The sequence below is a fragment of the Sus scrofa genome, chromosome 14 (genome assembly GCF_000003025.6).
Source record: "Sus scrofa isolate TJ Tabasco breed Duroc chromosome 14, Sscrofa11.1, whole genome shotgun sequence".
Lineage (NCBI taxonomy): Eukaryota > Metazoa > Chordata > Mammalia > Artiodactyla > Suidae > Sus > Sus scrofa.
The window spans coordinates 73,090,633-73,113,299 of record NC_010456.5 but is presented as its reverse complement, the minus strand read 5'-3'; the positions used below and the strand labels follow the sequence as shown (position 1 = coordinate 73,113,299).

General features: G+C 41.9%; 1 protein-coding gene across 3 annotated transcripts; it reads left to right on the top strand.

Annotated features, from left to right (window-relative positions):
• Nucleotides 5,091-22,364, top strand: SAR1A (secretion associated Ras related GTPase 1A). 3 transcript variants are annotated; one of them, XM_005657394.3, is made up of 8 exons: nt 5,112-5,236; nt 8,389-8,437; nt 9,199-9,272; nt 9,398-9,517; nt 9,926-9,991; nt 15,154-15,257; nt 18,347-18,478; nt 19,933-22,364. In XM_005657394.3, the coding sequence occupies exons 3-8, from the start codon at nt 9,215-9,217 to the stop codon at nt 20,047-20,049; spliced, it is 597 nt and encodes a 198-aa protein (XP_005657451.1). In that variant the 5' UTR covers nt 5,112-5,236; nt 8,389-8,437; nt 9,199-9,214; the 3' UTR covers nt 20,050-22,364. The 3 variants fall into 3 exon arrangements, with proteins under 3 accessions (XP_005657450.1, XP_005657451.1, NP_001026956.1); XM_005657393.3 differs by lacking the exon at nt 8,389-8,437 and having other exon boundaries at nt 5,091-5,236; NM_001031786.1 differs by lacking the exons at nt 5,112-5,236; nt 8,389-8,437 and having other exon boundaries at nt 9,215-9,272; nt 19,933-20,049.

Genomic DNA, 22,667 nt, shown 5'->3' with positions numbered 1-22,667 from the left:
GTATTCTTTAAATATCCATAGGATCACAGTTAAATACATTTTTAGATTTCATGTTATTATTGATAGATACTACCTAATTCTTTTAAACTGGTATAAAGATAATACAGATATATTGTTGAACATACACTATTAATCCACGCCATGAGACATGTTCCCTAAACCTAATGTGTTGTAGGTAGCTAGGATACTTGGAGAATAGGAGGGCAGGCAGAGGTAGGCAAGGATGAGATAATGAGGCCCTGGAAAGGCACCAGCGGTTTTTAAAGCTAGAAAGAACTATTATCTTATTTCTGTAACGGGTACAGAAGCATTCAAGAAATCTAGTGATTTGAAATGCTGTTTGACAATACATCTTCCTCCCTCCTTCATACCCTCCTCATTAGAAAATGTCCAAGTATATTTGTTGAGTGCCTGACTCCTCTATAAATACTGGAGTGGCCATGGTGTGATATGCCATTTGAACATGTTTTCCATAAGCATTTGCTGGGTGATCCTATGTGAGGCAGCGGAGGGCTATACAAAGTGGTATAGTGGTGTCCAAAGCAGGGTCCAAGGCCCTCTGGAGGTGCTAGAGGGTCCTCCTGTTGGGCCACTACCAATCTAGATGATGTTCAAGTGCCACTAGACTGTAAACCTCATGGGGGTAGGGACCTCATCTCTTTTGTTTCCCCCTGTATTCCCAGCACCTAACATATGTCCTCACATATAGTATGTACTTCAGAAATACTGAATGAGTTAACCAATCCCAACATACAAATTCTTTCATTGCCTCCTAAAGGGAAATAATTATGTATCAAAATATGACCATAATTGAGTATTCACAAGCAAATGTGTATTTCCGGGTTTTATTGAAAACTCTAATATAATATTCTACTAAATCAAACCAGATGTCATCTAATAGTTAGAAATTCTGTAAAGCTTCCACATTCAGGCTTTTTACTTTCTTTTCTTTTACCGCATGTATGGAAGTAGTTGGAATTCTTCACTGTAAGGGAAAAAAGCTTTATTCTGCTGCATCCTTAATGCATCTTGAGTTGACTGGAAATCTCAACTAAGGGCTTTTTAATTAAGAACTGTTGTTCATTCATTCCTGTAATATTAAGGTAGTATGCTGTGGGTGTTGGGTTCACTCTATAATGTGAACAGATGCAAGGTTATCTGCTAAAGCTGTCCCTCCAAAGCCAGAGCCCAAGCCTAAAAAGACCTCTTTTAAAGAAGGGAGAGAGAGGACTCAAGGAGAACAAGGGCAAAGCTGATGTTTGCAAGGATGGGAATAACCTTGCAGATAATGGAAATGCTGAAAACAACCAGGCACAGAAAGTTGAAGGTGCTAGAGTTGCCATGAGAAAAAAATTTTTTTTAATTGTGGTAAAATACTTATAACATAAAATTTATCATCTTAATCATTTTTAAGTGTGTAGTTTAGTAGTGTTAAGTACATTCACAGTGCTTTGCAACAGATCTCCAGAATTTTTTTTTTTTTTTTTTTTGTCTTTGTCTTTTGTTGTTGCATTTATTGGCCTCCCGCATATGGAGTTCCAGGCTAGGTCGAATCGGAGCTGTAGCCACCAGCCTACGCCAGAGCCACAGCAACGCGGATCTGAGCCGCGTCTGCAACCTACACCACAGCTCACGGCACGCCAGATCTAACCACTGAGCAAGGCAGGATCGAACCCGCAACCTCTTGGTTCCTAGTCGGATTCGTTAACCACTGCGCCACGACGGAACTCCTCCAGAATTTTTTTCATCTTGCAAAACGGAAACTTTATTCTCTCTCTCTTCTTTTTTTTTAGGGCCACACCTGCAGCATTTGGAATTTCCCAGGTTAGGGGTCAAACGGAGCTGTAGCTGCTGGCTGATGCCATAGCCACAGCCACAGGGGATCCGAGCCACGACTGCGACCTACACCACAGCTCACGGCAACGCCTGATCCTTAACCCACTGAGGGAGGCCAGAGATCGAACCCACAACCTTATGGTTCTTTCACCACTGAGCCACGACGGGAACTCCTAATTCCTCCAATTTTTGATGGGTTGATATTCAGAATGATTTTTCTCATCAGTATTACATGAAATCCTCTAGCTGATAAAGACTAAATGTTTACATTCTTCTCAAGAGTTGATGAATTTTTATATACTAACACAGAGCAGGAATCATTCATTTGAATCATCCATGCCCTTTCAGCTCCTTGGTCTTTCCTCTCCTTCACAGCCACATATCTAATGGCACTCTCCAGGTTCACTGCCCTCTTTCCTCCCCTCCTGGTCTCTCCAGTCCAGCATCCATCCCCATTACGCCCTTGAAACTGCATTTACCAGGGTCATCCATGGACCCCATGTTGACAATTCCAACAGATGGTTAATTTTTTTTTTTTTGTCTTTTTGTCTTTTTCTAGAGCCACACCCACAGCATATGGAGGTTCCCAAGCTAGGGGTCCAATCAGAGTTACAGCTTCCGGCCTATGCCACAGCAACACAGGATCCAAGCCTCGTCTGTGACCTACACCACAGCTCACAGCAATGCTGGATCCTTAACCCACTGAGCGAGGCCAGGGGTCGAACCTGCAATCATGGTTCCTAGCTGGATTCGTTAACCACTGAGCTACGACAGGAACTCCAACAGATGGTTAGTTTTATGTGTTCACTCACTGGACTAAGAAACTCCCAGATAGCTGATAAAATATTATTTCTGGGTGTGTCTGTGTTTCCAGAAGAGATTGGCATTAACTCAGTACACTAAGTAAAGAGATGTGCCCTCACCAACATGGATGGGCACCATCCAATTGGTTGAGGGCCCAAATGGAACAAAAATGCAATGGAAAGGCAAATTATCTCTTTCTTGAGCTGGGACACCCACTTTCCTGCCTTTGGACATCAGAATTCCTTGTTCTTGGATCTTCAGACTCCAGAACTTACATCAACAGCTCTTTGATTCTCAGGCCTTCAGACTGAATTATTCCACTGACTTTCCTGATTCTCTAACTTGGAGATGGCAAATCATGTAACTTCTTGGCCTCTGTAACTACATGAGTCAATTCCTATAAACTCTCTCTCCATACATACATATACAGATTCCTTTCTCTGGAGAACCCTCACACAAATGCTTTTCAGACTCCATTTCAGTTTCTGAGTGCCTGTCTACCTAATGTTGTGCAGGCACAGGGGAATGAGAATAGACCCTCCATCTCCAGATCACTCAAAACAAAAGCCAAAGTCCTCACAGTGGCCTACAAGGCTCTAAAATCTTGTCCCCGTTGAGAGACAATTCTTCATGAATATCTTATATTTTGGTACTTCTTAGAGCAGAGGTACTGGATGCCTTTATTTCAACTGTTTTCTCAAGGATGTTTCTATAAAGAAACAGGCCTTTCAAAGAGAGTCTCCATCTGGGGCAGGGGACAGGTCTGTCTGCTGTCCCATGTAATACTGTTTCCCTCTTGGTCAAAAGTCAGCCAGGTTTGCTTCAACTGAAGTCCACTGGGTTCCCTGAGCTCTGGGTTATTCAGCTTTGGTGCAAACGCACTATATGAGCAGCATCCACCTTGGCTGCTCTGCATCACCCCCAAAGAACTTGGTGGGGTGGGGGTGGGGAGTGTAAAACACACAAACATGACGCTCATGCTACTTGCTATGCTTGGGTAATAAAATACTTTTCTCTGCCCTAAAACTCTTGTGTCTTCCAATATCCATGAAAGTGTGCCTGGCTAACTCATTTGCTTGCAAACAAGGTAGACTCAGAACTTTCCCGATTCTTTGGGGTTTTTTTTTGCTTTTTAGGGCCACACCCACAGCATACGGAGGTTCCCAGGCTAGGGGTCCAATCAGAGCTCAGCTGCCGGCCTTCACCATAGCCACAGCAATTCGGGATCCAAGCTGTTTCTGCCATCTACACACAGCTCACGGCAACACTGGATCCTTAACCCACTGAGCAAGGCCATAGAACCCACATCCTCACAGATACTAGTTGAGTTCATTACCACTGAGCCACACAGGGAACTCCTGTTTGTCCTTTTGTACATTTGTACCAAACTGTTTTAATCACCTAAAATGTTTTACCATCTGGTAGTGCTAGATCCCTCTCCTTGTTCTTTTTCAGAGCCTCTTTTCTGAATATTCTTGTTTACTTTTCCATTGAATTTTAGGAACAAACAGGATAGTTTAAAAAAAAAAAAAAACACATGGGAGTTTCCTGGTGGCCTAGCTGTTAGGACTTGTCCCTTTCACCACTGCAGGGGTCCAAACCCTTTTGGGAACTGAGAACTCACATTAGGCCGCTGCGCACTGGGGCCAAAAAATTAATTAATTAATAATAGAAATAAGTTCTTTAAAACACACATTAATCCTACTAGTACTTTATAGTAACTATATTAAATTTGTAATTTTACTTAGCGAAAAGTGACATCTTTATGACATTGAGTCTTCCTATCCAAAAACATCATTCATTTTTCCTTTTGACTCAGTTTTCTTATCTGTAAGATGGGAGCAATAATGCTAATCTCATAGGGCTGTCCTCAGAATTAAATGAGAAGATGCATGTACAGGACAGCATAGTGGGAACCAATGTGTTACTTTCCCACTTCCCAGGGTATGAACTAGCACTTGGTTACTAGACTATTCTGAACTTCGGTTCCCCCATTTGTGAACTGGGTATAAGAGTATCTGCTTCACACGGCTGTAACGAGGGTTAAATGAGATGAGGCATGTTCTAGAAAACAGGCAATCTGAGCGAACTGACTTAAAGCAGAAGCTTTCTAGGATTCACTTTAGGTCGAGGGCTCTCAAATCAACTCATCCTTCCGAGAACCTACCTACGCCCGGTAGCCAGCTTTCCCCAGAGTGCCTTGGAATGCGGTCAGATTTGAAACCACCATCCGGAGCGTCTAGGTCCAACCCGGAGACTCCAAGATACTGCCCCACCCTCTGGGCTGAGGCGCTGCCACGTCTCGCGGGTTCAGCTTTCTCTATGGAAGAAGGCGGGGCCAACTCAGGCACGCCCCCAAGCGCAGTCGTCACGCCTGAGGCCCGCCCCTCCGCGGTCTGAGTCGCTGGTAGGGCGGCACCGGATGGCAGAACGCCATGACGCTACGAAGGGGCGGGGCGAGCACGCTCCCGGAAGTCCCGGGGGAGGAGGTGTTACGTATATCCGGCAAGTAGCTGGCGTTCGCGGGTGCTTCTGGGCGCTGTGCGCTGAGGGAGGGTCCAAGCCGCCCGCCACTGCCGGAGGAGTCCCTTGGGCTGTGAGTTAGGGGGGCTTCGGCGACGGAGGGAGTCGGGGTCAGAGGGCCTGCGGTGCCGCAGGGAGGGTTGGGGTGGAGGCCGGCGCAGGCAGGGTTGTGGGGGGGAGGGAAGTGACACGCAGGCGGTTCTGTGGGGCCGCGGGGCTCATTCTGGGCGGGGACAGGCCGGCTTGGCCGGGTCTCCTCGGTCCCCTGCCGACCTCTGGGGTATCGGGTCCATCTGCATTTCGCTCGGGGGTTTTTACAAACTGCTGAGCGGGATAACAGTTTTCCGTTAGTAGATGCGTTCGGGTTTACTAGTTGACTTCACATCCTCTGTCTCAGATGAGCCTCACTGCTCTCGGTGGGGTGGGTTGAAGTCCTTGATGAGTATCCTTTTACAGATAACGGGCACTAAGGCTCCCAGGAACAGTGAAATGCCCAAGGTCCCGCAGATAGCATGAGCGTTCGAACACGATCGCCTTGGCTCTTAGACCAGGGCTCTACCACCCCCATTTCAGCTGTGTGTTAATAATCTACTGTCCTGGGCCTAAGCCTGTATTTTCTCCTTCCACCTCCTCCTCTTTTCCTCCTCTTCCGTGCATGTAAGAATTCTGTTAGTATTCTCTTGCTCTTGTCTTTTCTTCTTTACCTCAATACATCAGCTTAGTTTGTGACAGGAGGCTTTACAGAGTTTTCCAGTGGGCCTGACCTTTGACATTTACCCTGCAGCTAAGCAGAGTTTCTTTGTTAAAAACCTTGCTACCCCAGATCTGTCAGGAATGGTGTCCCAGAGTTGCTCTGAGCATGTATAAGAAGTAATGAATATGTATAAGATGTAATACATATGTATATATTTTTTTATTGGCTAATCGTCAGCCTAGTGCTCCACCTTTTTATTTATTTGAATCAGTCAGTCCTGAAATGTGAAAATGTTAGTTTTAGGTACATTGGCAGTGCTTTTTTTTGGTAGTTAAAGCCCTTAAATATTGGGGGTAGTCTAATTTGCTGGAAGATACCATAAGGTAGGAAAGCGTATCAAGGATAGAAAAGAAATACAATGCTAGTTGTTAACATATAATTCAAGAGTTGTGGTGAGTTGTAAGGAAGAAAACTTTAAATTATCATCCGAAGCTTTATTTCTTTTTTAAAGCAGTTCTGTGATTTGCATTGGAATTTTATGTGATATCAACAGGGAGAGCTTTGGCTTTGGCATTAAGAGGGGAAAGTTTAAGTCCTAGCATTGTTACTTTTTAAGCTGAGCAGTGTTGGTTAAGCTATCTAGGAGTGTTAGCATCCTCATCTTCTTAAGTGAGGCCACGATTCCTACCTGGTAAGGTTGCTGTGAGGTTGAAATGAAATGTATGTGCAGGCACTGTATAAACTGAAAAACTTTTCACAAGGAGGTACAGAGCCTAAGATCGCAAGGATAGAGGAGCCATCAGAGCTGTCTCCGTAACTTTGGGTAGCAATACAGTGCAACTTTTGGGTCCAGTAAGAGTTTTTATTATTTATTTATTTATTGCTTTTTAGGGCCACACCCATGACATATGGAGGTTCCCAGGCTAGGGTTCTAATCGGAGCTGTAGCCACGGGCCTGCACCAGAGCCACAGCAGCTCGGGATCCGAGCTGCATCTGAGACGTGTCTGTGATCTACACCACAGCTCATGGCAACACAGTGTCCTTAACCCACTGAGCAAGGCCAGGGATCGAACCTGCGACCTCATGGTTCCTAGTCGGATTCGTTGCCAGTGTGCCACGACAGGAACTCCAGTTTTTATTATTTTTTAACATCATCCAAGAGTTTCTTTAAGCACTGTTCCATAGTTTTGGAAGGAGGAATTATAAGACTTTTAAAGCAGGGATGTCAAGGCAAAATAAATTAGTAAATCAAAGTAGTTCAGTTAACTATGAAAATTTCCTTAGAATGGGGTTTCCCCCTTGTCACCTAAGGTGACTTTATCTAATTGGGAATACTTTTAAAATGATGTGGCGGGAGTTCCTGTCGTGGTGCAGTGGTTAACGAATCCGACTAGGAACCGTGAGGTTGAGGGTTCAATCCCTGCCCTTGCTCAGTGGGTTAACGATCTGGCGTTGCCATTAGCTGTGGTGTAGGTTGCACACGCGGCCCGGATTCCCCGTTGCTGTGGCTCTGGTGTAGGCTGGCAGCTACAGCTCTGATTCGACCCCTAGCCTGGGAACCTCCATATGCCGCAGGAGCGGCCCAAGAAATGGCAAAGAGACCAAAAAAAAAAAAAAAAAAAAAAAAAATGATGTGGCAAAACTTTACAAAGAGTCTGTAAAACACTGACTAGAAACCAGTGTGGTACAGATGAATATATAAGCGTTTGGTTTTAAAGGCATGGTAAGTGGGAGTGACCTTAATGAAAGGTGCTCTCTAAAAGTGAGCTGTGCTTCTCCAAGTCGCAGAAAACAGGGAAGGATGACTAGTTTGGTGGGATTGCAGTGGAAAGGCACGTTGTTTTACTTACCTACAGTGGAAACTTAAGCATAGGAACTTTGTGTGTTTAAGTCATTGGACTTCTTAAAGTGGAGATTGTTTCTGGATAAAACTACTATTTACCATACTAATATGGTCTCTTTGTATATTTTGATGTTACTGAAGAAGGTCAAAAACCTTTAGTATCTTTATAAAAAAGTCCTCAGTCTCCACCCCTACCCAAACTCCCAGGCTTCATTTGGCCCTCCATGGTAAGAGCCATAGAAGATAAGCACAAAGCTATCAGGGCACAAGCCTGATAAACAATCCAGTTATTTGATGAAAAAGACAATTAACGTACACTCTCTCCATATTTCAGTTTCTTCTTCGTCTAACATTCCTTGAGTGAAGAATGTAGATGGATTTTTGTAGCTAACCTTTTTACAGTTAACTCTTGTTGACTTTTAAAATAAAATTCATGAAATTTATTTGATAGCAGTTGGTCATATCTAGTATAAGGCCTTGTGTTCAGATGTTCGTGCTGATGGGTGGAGAGGAGTGAAAATGGGGGAATCATTCTTTTTACTGCACCGAGTTATTGAGGCAAAACTTCAAGGTAATTAGGAAATGCTGACTCTGAGAAACACCCACAGTTGGCTCTTACATTCAGAAGTCCTTTTGCTTATTACCAGTGGATGTCAGTAACTTTGGGTCATCTTTTGTTTTGTCTAGGCTTATGGGAAACAGTAGGAAGGTGGTGTTAGGATCAGTATTAATTAAGGTATGTACTTAGCTAAGAACCCACCTTTATGTTCTAAATGAGTGTTCTTATTTTAAGAAAGTCCTTATTTGTAAAATGGGTTAGGTCTTGATTTTTCAGATGATAGGATTCTCTTATCTCTTCATGGCTCTCCAGATATTTTTCTCTTATCTCTTGTGGCTCTCCAGTATAGAGATATCATCTTTTTCTAAATTGAGATGCATGTCTGTAAGAGGGTTTAAACAAATATTGTTTCAGAAGAGATAGCATTGCTAAGTGGAGGAGTGCAAATTGTGTCAGCCAGTAAGATCTTGGTGACCTTGTTTTTTTAGAGTTGTTTACAAGGATGGGTTAATATGCTTTTCATTCAGTTTAATATACCTTTTATTCTTATTTCCTGCTTAGTGCATCAGTGTGACATTTTGGTCCAGATTACTGATGGGGCTGATTTCCTAGAAGTTTTGCTAACTGGTAGACAGCAGTGGTGTATCTAGGGAATGTGAATGAGCAGCTGCCTGGAGGAGTGAGTCACAGTAAAAAAGAGGAAAGTATATCTTTAACTCCTAATCCTCCGAGTATCATAGATTGAAATCTATTAGAAAACCAGAAGTTTGTGCAGATCTGAGGACCCTAGAGACTTCCCTCCAGGGTGCACAATCCTTTGGGTGCCCCAAAACATGGGGCTGTAAACATGTATCAGGGCCAGTGAATGAGAGTTAACTTCTCCAGAACTGTACGAGCATTGAGAAAGCTTACCTTTGCTGCTTTCTTATTTTATGCAGGTAGTGAGCATTAATAATGTCTTTCATCTTTGAGTGGATCTACAATGGCTTCAGCAGTGTGCTCCAGTTCCTAGGTAAAGCCATATCCTTGAAATATATCATAGGTTTCAAAGTTTGTGCAATTTCTCTAAGTTTAAACATGAGCAGGCTTTGGTGTGTAGAGAGCAAATTATGTTAACATCTTCTTTTTCCCTTTTAGGACTCTACAAGAAATCCGGAAAACTTGTATTCTTGGGACTGGACAATGCAGGCAAAACCACTCTTTTACACATGCTCAAGGATGACAGATTGGGCCAACATGTTCCAACATTACATCCCAGTAGGTTTGAAAATAGCAGGTGACCATTTGATATTTGAGGGTCATTGTCAGGGTAAGAGGATGAATCCTCATTTGATGCAGTTGTTTTATTAACTGAAGCCCCAAAAGGCAGCTCACTTGAAAAAAAATTCCATATAAGACACACTCAGGTCAAATACCCATGAATCTAAACCTCTGCAACTTTGTCACTGTTTTCACTAGTCCTGCAGTGGGACACATCTCATATCTACTTATAAGGAGCAGCAGACACTTTAGAGAAAAAGAGATTTAGATTAAGAATGTTTTCACCCTTGTATCCTCTTCTTACCAAATGAAACCTTCATTAGGTTTTGCTTTTGTATTGGATTACAATACTGGTAACTGGGCCTTGTTGGATGGAGAAGTTTATTACTTTTCTTTATTTTTTAGCATCAGAAGAGCTGACAATTGCTGGAATGACTTTTACAACTTTTGATCTCGGTGGGCATGAGCAAGGTAAGAGAAAAAGCTCAATGGAAGCATGCTATTGACTTCTGGTTCGTTTTGTTCCCCCTCTTTTTTAAAGCAGCGTGTCATATTTACTTCTTAAGTTGCTTGCTTTTAGTTATTTTATTTATTTTATTTTATTTTATTTTGTCTTTTTAGGACTGCATTCACAGATATGGAGGTTCCCAGGCTAGGGGTTGAGTAAGAGCTGTACCCGCTGGCCTACGCCACAGCCACAGCAATGCCAGATCCAAGCCACATCTGCAACCTACACCACAGCTTATGGCAACACCAGATCCTTAACCCATTGAGAGAGGCTAGGAATCAAACCTATGTCCTCATGGATACTAGTCAGATTTGTTTCTGCTGAGCCATGACGGGAACTCCTTAAATTGCTTGCTTTTAGGATTGAAATCTTGATTAGTAAAGTTGTTTTATTCATTTGTTATTTTTAAGTAATTTCAAACTTGTCAAAAGTTGTGTAAATAATATGGAGCACTCCCCTCTTTATAACTTTTGTCCAAATTTATTAGTCTCCCTTTCTGTATAAGACACGTAAATATTTATTTTTCTTGAACCATTTGTGAGTTCATTGTGCTCTTTTAGTCTTTAATATTTTAATGCATATTTTCTAATAGTAAGAATATTCCCTTACATAATCATAGTAACTATCAAACCCAGGAAGTTTTATTTACTGTTCTATACTGTATCCCCCCTTTTTTGCTATTTGTTCTAATAATCTCCTTTATAGCTTTTTTTTTTTTTTTTTTTTTTTTTTGTCTTTTTGCCTTTTTCTAGGGCCACTCCCGCGGCATATGGAGGTTCCCATGCTAGGGGATCAAATCGGAGCCGTAGCCCCCGGCCTACGCCAGAGCCACAGCAACTCGGGATTGGAGCCGCAACTTCGACCTACACCACAGCTCACAGCAAGGCCGGATCGTTAACCCACTGAGCAAGGGCAGGGATCGAACCCGCAACCTCACGGTTCCTAGTCAGATTCGTTAACCACTGCGCCACAACAGGAACTCCTATAGCATTTTTTTAAAAATAAGATCCAGTATGATATCACATAAAAAAATTTAATCATATCTCTTCTGTATCCTTTATTAAGTGGAATGTAAGTATGTAGGAAATTAAGTTATTTGTAAGTAATTTAAAATTTTTCAAAAGTTGCAGAAATAATACAGTGACTATTTGTGACCACTCCAATCTGAATTGCTATTTTTTAAATATTCTCCCCATTTGGGGCAGTTGGTGGAACATTTTCTTCTGCCTTCTTGTTCTCCTCAAATGCTTTTTGCCTTACTCAGGCTGTGTTCATTTGGTTCCCAGATTCCCATCAGGTGTTTTAGAGATATGCAGAATGGGACATCTTCATCTGATGGACACTTTACATTTGGCAAGACTCTAGGCTTAGGAGTAAAACATTTAAGATGCGAGAATAAATATTCTGGGAAGGCAGGAAAAAGAAACTGTTGAGTTTCTATCAGGTTTACTTATTTGTTATTAAACTGAGTTGAGAAGTCTTCTTTTGGAGCATTATGTTATTAGGTAGAATTTAATATAGTTTTTCAAGTACAGTTTAAAAAAATAGAATATTGGTAATTATAATAGTAAAGTCAAGCAATTTTAGCCAAAAGGAGAGATCCAAATAATTTTGTAGTCAGTGATTTTGTTAATATATAATTATATATTTATTTTATTCAGTTAATATTCATGTTCTACAAAATTATTTAGTATGATCACTACATAAAATATTTGTATAGAAAAAAGATTGAAAGAAAATGTGGAAACAGTAGCAGTGACTGTGTATTGATGGAGGATTATAGATTATCTTCTTTCCTTTTTTCCATAATGAGCTTGTATTATTTCCATTTGGGTAGGAGGGGTGTAATGGTATCTTTTATGCTTCTTTCTTTCTTTTTTTTTTTTAGGGCCGCACCTGCGGCATATGGAGGTTCCCAGGCTGTGGGGCGAATCAGAGCTGTAGCTGCCGGCCTACGCCACAACCACAGCAACGCAGGATCTGAACTGCATCTGCAACCTACAACACAGCTCACGGCAATGCCAGATCCTTAACCCACCAAGCAAGGCCAGGGATTGAACCTGCATCCTCATGGATGCTAGTCAGATTCGTTAACCACTGAGCCACTACGGTAACTCCTTATGCTTCTTTCAAAAGTATTTATAATGCTTACAAATTTAAATTCAGAGATAATGCAGTTATAAGCTGAACAGAGGCCATCTGGAGAATACAGAAGGAGTAGGTGTTTTTTGACACCTGAACTAGAAATTGTATGTTATTTTGAGTGATAATTTTAGCTTTTAGTTTTTGATAGAGAAGGGACATGCGTTTAGGTACAGATGGTCCCCAACTTAACAATGGTTCAGCTTAAGATTTTTTGACTTTACAGTGTTGTAGAAGTGATATGCGTTCAGTAGAAACTTTATTTCATATTTCGAATTTTGAACTGTTCCTGGGCTAGTGACCTATGGTACCATAGTCTTTCTTCAGGCTGGGCAGTCGCAGCTCCCAGTCAGCCAGGTGATTGTGAGGGTAAACGACTGATAAACTTACAATCATTCTGTTCCTATATAACCATTCTGTTTTTCACTTTCAGTACAGTATTAAGTAAATTACAGGAGGGAATCAAGACATTTTAAAATAGACTTTGTAGGGACTTCCCTAGTGGCCTAGCGGTTAAAGATTCAGTGTTGTTACTGCTGTGGCTCAGGTTCGAACTCTGGCCCCAGAACTTCCCTGTGCCCCAGGTATGGCCAGTAAATAATGTTTAATTAGGCTTTGTGTTAGGTGATTGAGCCCAATTGTAAGCTGATGTAAGTGTTCTGAGCACGTTTAAGGTCAGCTAGGCTAAACTATGGTTGGTAGGTTAAGTGTATTAAATGTATTTTTTTTTTTTTTTTTTTTTTTTTTTTTGTCTTTTTGCCTTTTCTAGGGCCGCTCCCACGGCATAGGGAGGTTCCCAGGCTAGGGGTCCAGTCGGAGCTGTAGCCACCGGCCTTCGCCACAGCCACAGCAACGAGGGATCCGAGCCACGTCTGAGACCTACACACCACAGCCCACGGAAACACCAGATCCTTAACCCACTGAGCAAGGCCAGGGATCAAACCTGAAACCTCATGGTTCCTAGTCGATAAATTTACCACTGCGCCATGATGGGAACTCCAAATGTATTTTTGACTTATGGTACTTTCAACTTACAGTGGATTTATCTATACATAGCCGTATTGTTAGTTGGTAAAGGTCTGTACATAGTTTTGTTTTATTGGACCGAGGAAAATTTACTTCAGAAACACTTTTTCATAATAACTTAGCCACCATTTTTCAGAAGTTACTAAAATGTTGTACATTTGGAGTTTTCCTTTATTATTTTTTTTTTTTGGTATAACTTTAAAATTTTTTTTTTAAGATTTTTTTTTTTTTGTCTTTTTTTTTTTCTTTTGCTATTTCTTGGGCCGCTCCGGCGGCATATGGAGATTCCCAGGCTAGGGGTCCAATCGGAGCCGTAGCCACCGGCCTATGCCAGAGCCACAGCAACTCGGGATCTGAGCCGCGTCTGTGACCTACACCACAGCTTACGGCAACGCCGGATCGTTAACCCACTGAGCAAGGGCAGGGACCGAACCCGCAACCTCATGGTTCCTAGTCGGATTCGTTAACCACTGCGCCACGACGGGAACTCCAATATAAATTTTGACTTATAAAAGTAGCTCAGGCTCAGTGTAACAAATTCAGTATACAGTCAGTATACAAAAATGGAAGGTAAAAGTGAAAGTTCCTATAGCCTCTCCTTCCCAGTCCTGCTCTTCAGAGGTAACCATTGTTAAATGTTTGATGTAGAGATGTTTCTTTTCTTTTTTTGTGTGTGTCTTTTTGTCTTTTTAGGGCCCCACCCACAGCCTTTGGAGGTTCCCAGGCTAGGGGTCAGATCAAAGCTGTAGCTGTCGGCCTATACCACAGCCATAACAACGTGGGATCCAAGCCGCCTCTGCAGCCTACACCACAGCTCACGGCAACGCCAGATCCTTAACCCACTGAGCAAAGCCAGGGATCAAACCCACAACCTCCTGGTTCCTAGTGGGGTTCGTTAACCACTGAACCATGATGGGAACTCCGAGATGTTACTTTCCTTAATCATCCCATTGAAAGGACCAAAATGAATGGCTTAGAAGTTATAATACAATTAAAACATTACTACCCAAACCATTATCACTTCATGTTACAAACAACAAAAATAAAATAAAATTTATCAGGCACACTGGGCTAAATAAGGAGACTGAGGTAATTGGCCTGGGACTGCAACCACCTGTAAAAGCCCAGTCTTCCTACAGAGTGAGTGGATGAAGGTGTCAGTACACTTATATACTGGTTAGTTAGAAACTAACTTGGGGAATTCCCATCGTGGCGCAGCAGAAACGAATCCAACTAGGAACCATGAGGTTGCAGGTTCATCCCTATCCTCGCTCAGTGGGTTAAGGATCCGGCCTTGCTGTGAGCTGTGGTGTAGGTCACAAACGTGACTCAGACCTGGCATTGCTGTGGCTGTGGTGTAGGCTGGCAGCTACAGCTCCGATTAGACCCCTAGCCTGGGAACCTCCACGTGCCACAGGTGTGGCCCTAAAAAGGACAAAAGACAAAAAAAAGAAAAAAGAAAAACTAACTTGGGACTAAAGTTATATGGACAAGTTACTTGCATTCTGTTATTTAACTCAGGGTTGCAAATTAAAATGGCTCCAGGAGGTAGGTCATTTGAGTGAGTGAAATTGGGTGTAAGACAGTAGGGAGTGGTGGAAACTTTGGCAAACTGAGGAACTGAGGCCTCACCTAAAGGGCAGCCCCACTCAGTTCCAACAGATTATTATCTGTCCAGCATGGAGCTAGGTAGGCATAGGATTGCCAGATGTTGCAGCTTTTCACAAAATCAGGCAGAAAGCTCTGATTTTCAAATTTTTAAAAATCAGATTCAATTCATGGACCAGCAGTTTATACCCTTCGTTCTGACTTAATACTGGCTGGGACTTGGAGACTCCATACAGAGTCTAATGCTATTGAAACCTGACCAGGATTTGCCTACTTTCTAGACCATTAAGCTATTCATTTTGAGAATTTTTTTTTTTTAATTGATGCAACTGCATACTTTGTCTTTTAGCACGTCGGGTTTGGAAAAATTATCTCCCAGCAATTAATGGGATTGTCTTTCTGGTGGACTGTGCAGATCATCCTCGACTCATGGAATCCAAAGTCGAGCTTAATGTATGTTTATGTTTTTTTCCTTTCCTGGCCTGTTTCTTTTAAGAATACAGCTCAGTAGTACCAGTACTTAATCATTCCAGTTAACATTTGGTAAAAGTTCTAATTAGAGGAAGAAAATGTTTTAAAATCTAAGACACTGCTTTTCAATGTCCTGAGAAAGCTCAGCTCAGACACCAGTAAATTGCTTTTGTTTTGTATGTGCACTTTGCTCAGGACACTCCTCAGCTAATGCCTGCTTTCCCAAAATAACTAATGTCTTTTCCTTTTACATAGCGGGTACAGTCACTCTTTATGAAGTGTTGGCGCAGTGAAACCTTAAAGGAGATACTAGGGATCTCTACATTTTTTTTGAATCTGTGTTCTCAGGTTGTGCCTGCCCACCCTTGGGCTGAGGGTAACTTACCAGACCTTAACAGTCTGTCCTCAGTCTGCAGTTTCAGTCACCTGCCATGTTTAATACTAACTAGGATTTACTTCAAGTTTTCTCCTTTCTCAACATTGTATTTTCTTGGCTTGATAATCTCTGTCATATTGCCTTTGTTTTCCCTACTATGTCTCCCTGTGCCTCTTCTTTCTCTTTGAGGACTGCCTCTCTGCATTCTTGTTCCTAGCAATTTGAACCTCTCTTAGGTTTGTTTGTACGTATGTTTGTTGAATCTAAAGTGCTAATCTCTTGTAGAATCGCCTAAGGGCAGTCCTTCCCTTACTTGACCTCTTGGCACTGGTCATTCTCTCTCTCCTTAAAGTCCCCTTTATATTCTTGACTTTGGTGCTCTCTCTCTCTCTGGCCAGTACTTCTCAGACTCTTTCAAGAGCACCTGTTCTCCTGCTTAGCCCTTAAATTCTGGTGTTCCCCAGGGTCTGTAATTTTTATCCAGGCTGGTCTAGGCTTCTCCCATTTCTTCATATGCAGCCTACATGGCAGTGACCCCCAAATGGATTTCTCTTTAACCTCTCTTCAGCTCCAGCCTTATACATAATGCTACTTATTAGACAACTCTGCCTTCCAATTCTGTTCTCCCAGAATGGAACTATTCCTCTTCCCTCTCATGGATCTGGACATGCGGTGAATTACAGTAGATTTCACCACCCCCCTGCCACTTACTATAATGCTAGAAGGAACTTTCTCTGACTTGCCTTTGTCCTACTGAATGTCCTTTACTACTTTGGGGATAAAATCTGCAAATCTTTTTTTCATAGCACATAAGATCCTTCATGATCTTTCCTATTTATTTCTCTAGCTTTTCTCTCTGTTGTCTGACCTTGAACAACTTGTACTCCTCTGAGTATGCACAAGTGACTGACTGTTTCTGCCTTTTTTTTCTCACCTGACCCTTACCCCCTTTTGCTGGTAAATTTCAAAATGTCCTTTAAGAGAGCTCAGAGTTCAGGTATGTGACTGCTTCTGTGAAACCTTCCCCAGCCTCTCAGACTGTTAGACCTTATCACTGTCTGTTTTCTTTCTTTTTTTTTCTTGTCAGGGCCGCAGGTGCGGCATATGGAAGTTCCCCAGGCTAGGGGTTGGATCCAGAGCTGCAGCTGCCATCCTACACCACAGCAGCAGCAACATCTGTGAGCTGCATTCGATATCCGAGCTTCGTCTTCAGCCTACACCACAGCTCATGGCACCACCGGATCCTTAACCACTGAGCGAGGCCAGGGATCAAACCTGCATCCTCATGGATACTAGTTGGGTTCTTAACCCGCTAAGCCACAGTAGGAACTCCCAGTGTCTCTTGTCTTTACTGATTTTCTTATAGGTCTCTCCCACTGAAAGGTGAACCTAGGTGGTAGGAACCTTGTCTTATTTCTTTGTGAAACCCCTGTACCTAGCAAAGCATCAGGCACGTAGTAGGCACTGTGTTAGTATTTAATGAATGAATGACATCCTCACTCTGAGTCTGACATTTCCTCAAACTTGAGATGTTTGAAGTAGATTCCCCTTTATCCTTACAAATCCACTCTCCTTTCTAGTTTGTCCCCTCAGTGAGAACAAGATTCCCAGGCTTGAAATCTCTGCCCACTTTGACTCCTGTCTTATCTGTCTTATTGTTTAGACATCAGTCGTTTGCTTCTTTCTCCAGAATGCCTGTTGGGCTCTTCAGTACGTACTGCTGTCTTAGGCTAGATCATCGTCCCTTACCTGAGCACCACAGATAGATAACTATTTGTGAATTCATTGTACTGAAAGTGTAGATTCCAATAATTTCTGGATTTGGGGTCTTTAGGACATGTTGCAGCTAATAACTTCTCAGACTGGCACCATCATGGTTGTCATCCTTTCTCAATGCATTTACTCTGTCACCACATGCCAACATAATGCTTTAATCCAGCCACATGGTACTCCATGTAGCCTATGAATTCTTTTCTTTCCGTAAGCTTCTTTGGAGTCTACCTATCCAAACCCTGCGCCTCCTTCAGAGTCCAATTTAGTTTTCCTTTGCTAAGACTTCCTTGAGCCTTTGTCACCATTTGATTTTCCTGAATGTCTGTTAGTATTTATATTTTCTTCCTATTCATTGTGACACTTAATCATCCACTTGCCTTCCCTTGTTGACAGAGGAACATAGAGTGAGGATTCCTTGAGCCAGGGATGTGTCTGATCCTTCCTTTTCTCTTCCTCTCAGAGTCTGATATGGAGCTTTGCACACATGGGGCATCTAGTGAATAGCTGGGGTCTAATGTCACCTTTGAGGCGTTATAGCCAGAGCTTTGTTCTAGGACACTGCTCAGTGGATGGAAGAGGATGACTCTGGCTGAATGATTTTGCCCAAAGTTAAGGTTGGGCAGTTCTACTGCTTCGAAAATAGACATAATTTTATATTATAATTGTTTTGAAGATAATGGGGGATTTTTACTAATATCAAGGTAATTTTTAAGGGGTTTTTGCCTAATGTTAAGGGTGTTATATAATGTCAAGATTAACGTTTAGTTAATCACTCAAGTATAAATATGATCAGATTTTCACTTTACTTTTGATACCTTCCAGACAAGTGAAAATTAAAGTTGTTTTCATTACCTGGTGGGCTTTTATAGATTGCTCACTTAACTCTTTTTTTTTTTTTTTTTTTTTTTTGACTTGTCTTTAGGCTTTAATGACTGATGAAACAATATCCAATGTGCCAATCCTTATCTTGGGTAACAAAATTGACAGAACAGATGCAATCAGTGAAGAAAAACTCCGTGAGATATTTGGGCTTTATGGACAGACCACAGGAAAGGTAGGTGAAGACTCTTCAGGGGATGTGTTATAAAGGAAATACGCAGCTTTTGAAACCTTCATGTTCTGCTGCCTAGATTTTAACTTGTCTTACAAACGTTTAACTGGGCTTTGGATGTGTTCTACTAGAGGTGATTTGTAGACGTCGGAAGCAGGAGCGTATTCTTTCTTTAACTTTTCTAATGAGCGTTTCCTTGGGTGAATGAGGATGAAGAGAATGGTAGAAAAAACAAACTTGTCATTTTAAGAATTTTCTGTCTTTCAAAACCAGTTCTGAGAAATTGCTTTTGAAAGGGTCCTTAGCCAGAATTTTTGTTTGTTTGTTTTTTGACTGGAAATTTCAGGTTATGAAGAGTGATCATTTCTGTCACTTTCTAAGCATTGAAGTCAGAGCACTGGGTCAGCCTCAGTGCTCCTTGCTGAGAGAGGTGGGACTAGTTCCCCTATTTTGAAGATAAGGGAACTCTGAGAGTGACTGGTTCAGGTCTACACAGCAGGTCAGTGACAAAACCAGAAATAGATCCCAGATCAGTAGGTTATGGTGTCTCCAGTAGGAAGGAGAATGCTGTTGCAGAAAAGTATGCTTGTGAAAGAAAAATCTAGATCAGCTGTAATTTACAGGAATCCTGGTCTTTTCAGCTTGGGGTTTTGGCATATTCAATTTAATTACCTTTTCTGGGATCTGTAACTTCCTAATTTTTTTGCATGGTCCTTAGTCTTTTTTTTTTTTTTTTTTTTCCTTTTAAGGGCCGCACCCACGGCATATGAGGTTCCCAGGCTAGGGGTTGAATTGGAGCTGCAGCTGCTGGCCTACGCCACAGCTGGATTCGAGCTATGTCTGTAAACTACGCCACGGCTCCTGGCAACGCCAGATCCTTAACCCACTGAGCAAGGTCAGGGATCGAACCCTCAACCTCATGGTTCCTAGTCGGACTCATTTCTCCTGCATCACGATGGGTACTCCACATGATCCTTAGTCTTGCCTCTTGGTTATCTAGTTCTTTTCTAGAAATGCTTCCTTTAAGTAATTTAGTTTTCCCTCTTACACTCAAGTGAATTTTTAATTTTCTTAATATAACCTGTTATTAGTGTATGTATCTAAATGCTTATGTTAATGAGAATGTCCTTATTTCTAAGAGGTCCCAGACTTCTGTTGTCTGCTAGAGAGCATGCTGGTTCTGTGGGTCCCGGTGGCCTTTTTCTTGGTTTGCTGCCATAGCTTTCCAGATGAATGTTGGTGTGTCCAAAGCAGAGGCTCAGGGAGTAGGACTGTGCTGCTTATCTGTCCTCAAAGCACGAACCCCTAAGGAAGCCATCTGTGTGGCCTTGACCACATTTCTCTAATTCATCCCTGCTCAGATTTGCTTTTGAAGGAGAGAAAGTGATTTTTGTCGTCACTCTTTCAGGCTTTTCCTGAACACGCTAACAAGCCTTTCCTGGTTTTGCCTCCCCTAGGGGAATGTGACCCTGAAGGAGCTGAACGCCCGCCCCATGGAAGTGTTCATGTGCAGTGTGCTCAAGAGGCAAGGCTACGGCGAGGGCTTCCGCTGGCTCTCCCAGTATATTGACTGATGTTTGGACAGTGAAAATAAAAGAGTTTTACTTCTCTGGACTGATCCTATTCACAGCTTCCTCATGAACTTTTCTAATAGAACAAGGAAAGCTCTCCAACCATGTCTGGCGTTGAGAAGCCAAGAGTCTCTGTCAGCTCTCTCCTCGCCCAGTGGTGACATGTGCTCTTCTCCACACTGTTGGGAGGTAACGCTGCCCCACGTGCTGGTGCAGTTCAGCACCCCGGGACTTGGAAGTGGCAGGATTTGCCAGGTAGAGCTGTGTGCCATCATGGGCACTGGAAAGAAAAACACGTCTCACCACTGTGGTTGATTTCAAAAGAAAGTGATTCTATTTTTTAAAGAAAGTGTTGTTAATGTAATTGGTGTCCCTCCTAATAACTTTTTGAGTTCACAATTAACTTGGTCCAGAGTTTGTTTTCTTGTTTTTTTTAAATCTAGTGAATGGCATTTAGATACTTCATAAAATTATGCGCAGATACACATTGGGGGCTGGCGCTCAGTCAAGTGAACTTACTCCTGCTTGAGTCAGGAGGCTGGTGAGAGAAGCGCCCCTGTCTCTAACGGCCTTTTAGTGAGTGGCACCACCTTGTGTACGGAGCACTAGGAAGGGCAGAACCCTGGCCTCGCAGTTGAAGTCAGTTTCTACTGTGGTGAGCCAGGGTCATTCCTCATCCTGGCGTGTGCAGCAAATTGTTCACTGCAGAGGAGTTAATTCTATGGTGGGTTGTTTTTATTATTTTTACTCTTAAAGTTACAGGTTTCAGCCAGTCTTTGCTTTTATGTGGTTGTGAATTTCGTTTCTCTCTGTAGCACCTTTTTCATTTTCATTTGTAAAAAGTGACTTTCGCCTCATAAAAGACAACATCTCCCATGTTATCACACATTGCAGGTGTGTCTCAGTCATTTTTGCAGATTCTACGGGAAATTTTTCTGAACGTGAGAGTCACACAGGACAAAGTTAACAGCTTAAGGGGTCTTAATTCTGTGAGTTGAGAACTTAAAGGTCTGGTATTGGAGCATTTGTTTGAATCTAGGAAAGATATATGCCATGGGCTTCAGAATTTCCATTTGTAGAATTTGGTCTCTTTATTGGACTCTTCTTGAGCTCTTTTTATTGGCTATCAATTTATTTTTGGTATTTAAAGGTTAACTTCTGTAGCTTTTCCAGATTATTATTATTATTATTATTTTCTTGGTAGGGGGGAGGGTGTTATGAAATTGCCTTTCTCCAGTCCAGAAATAATCTGGGGAAGCTAATCCAAGAACTTTGTGTAGAGCTGTTCCTTTTGAGCCAGCATCGCTTGTCAGTAAGCACCGGGTATAAAAGCCTTAGCATCCACAGTAGTGTATTGAGGATTATTTTTGAGCATCCCATTTTCCTGATGCCATGTGTGAAACTGGGTTTTCATGATCTTAACCAATATTCTGCCCTTGTAAAGGATGAAGGGATAGGAGATGGACGAGATCTCGTATTCTCAAGATGGGAGAATATCTTCATTTTTCCATGAATAAAAGATTAGAGGATTTTCCTCAAAAACTGAAAATTGTGATGGTGATGCTTTTTTGGAGAGGACTGAACTAAATTCAGTGGATTCTTGCTCCTAACATGAGGGCAGGGAAAGTGGATAATATATTCCTTGGGTGAGAGAGTATTGTTGCATTTCCCATTGTTAGTCTTTAGTCCTGACCTGTTGGGAAAGCATACTTTTTCACTGCTCAGTACCAAATGCAGAATAAAGCTGGGAAGAACATGCCTTTCATTTATTAGCAAGCAGACCTGGTTTGGAAAGGGGTTAAAGCCTTAAGTGAGCAAATCAAGCTAACGATGAATGAACTAGATAGTTAACGTGTGTACTTTTAATTTCCTTTGGCTAAAGGTAACCCATACTTCTCTGTTCAGAGACAGGAGAGGTATAATTGCCTCAGTGTTAGTTTTCCTGTTTTTGTTTTCTATTTGTCCCTAATCACTTTGTAGCAAGCCAGGAAACTATGGATTCTATACAGGGCAGCTCTTTGTGAAAGTGGTTTATTTTGGCCACTGGAGAAAGAGTTGGGATTGAAAAATCAAGTGGTGCCAGTTTATTTCTTGCCCCACAGAAAACAAAGTTCCTATAATAAGGTAGAGGAAAGAAGCTACTGTGAGGAGTTTGGCTTCCTAACAGAATCAAAGCTTTGTACGGGAACTCCATGAATTGAAACCTTTCATTCTGTTTTATCAGAGTGCATATATGTCCTATTTCAGGAAAAGTAAAAGTCATTTACAGAAGAAAGTCAATCTGTATCCTAAGTGTTTTAATAAAAAGTTGAAACAAATTTACTATCTCTCTCTTTTTTTTTTTTTTTGGCATTGGTTTGTTCAGAATTTGAACATGCCATGAAATTTGTTGGTGGGGGGAGCAAAAGTTCTTCCCACTTATGGGAAGAAATTAAGTACTATTTGAGAGCCTTGGAACATTCGGTGATCCCAGGGTTGGTGGTCATTTTTGCAACAGGATGGACATGGCAGACTTTTGAACAAAATCTCTTATTAACATGCTACCTAGAACTGGATTCAGTTTAGTTGTATTTCACTCATGATTGAATACAAAATTGGAGTGATGCAGTTGATTTCTTCAT

Coding starts and splice junctions, on each gene's coding strand:
- SAR1A (XM_005657393.3), top strand. CDS start 9,215: ATGTCTTTCATCTTTGAGTGGATCTACAATGGCTTCAGCAGTGTGCTC. Junction 9,992..15,153: donor TCTCGGTGGGCATGAGCAAG/GTAAGAGAAAAA, acceptor TTTGTCTTTTAG/CACGTCGGGTTTGGAAAAAT. Junction 18,479..19,932: donor ATGGACAGACCACAGGAAAG/GTAGGTGAAGAC, acceptor TGCCTCCCCTAG/GGGAATGTGACCCTGAAGGA.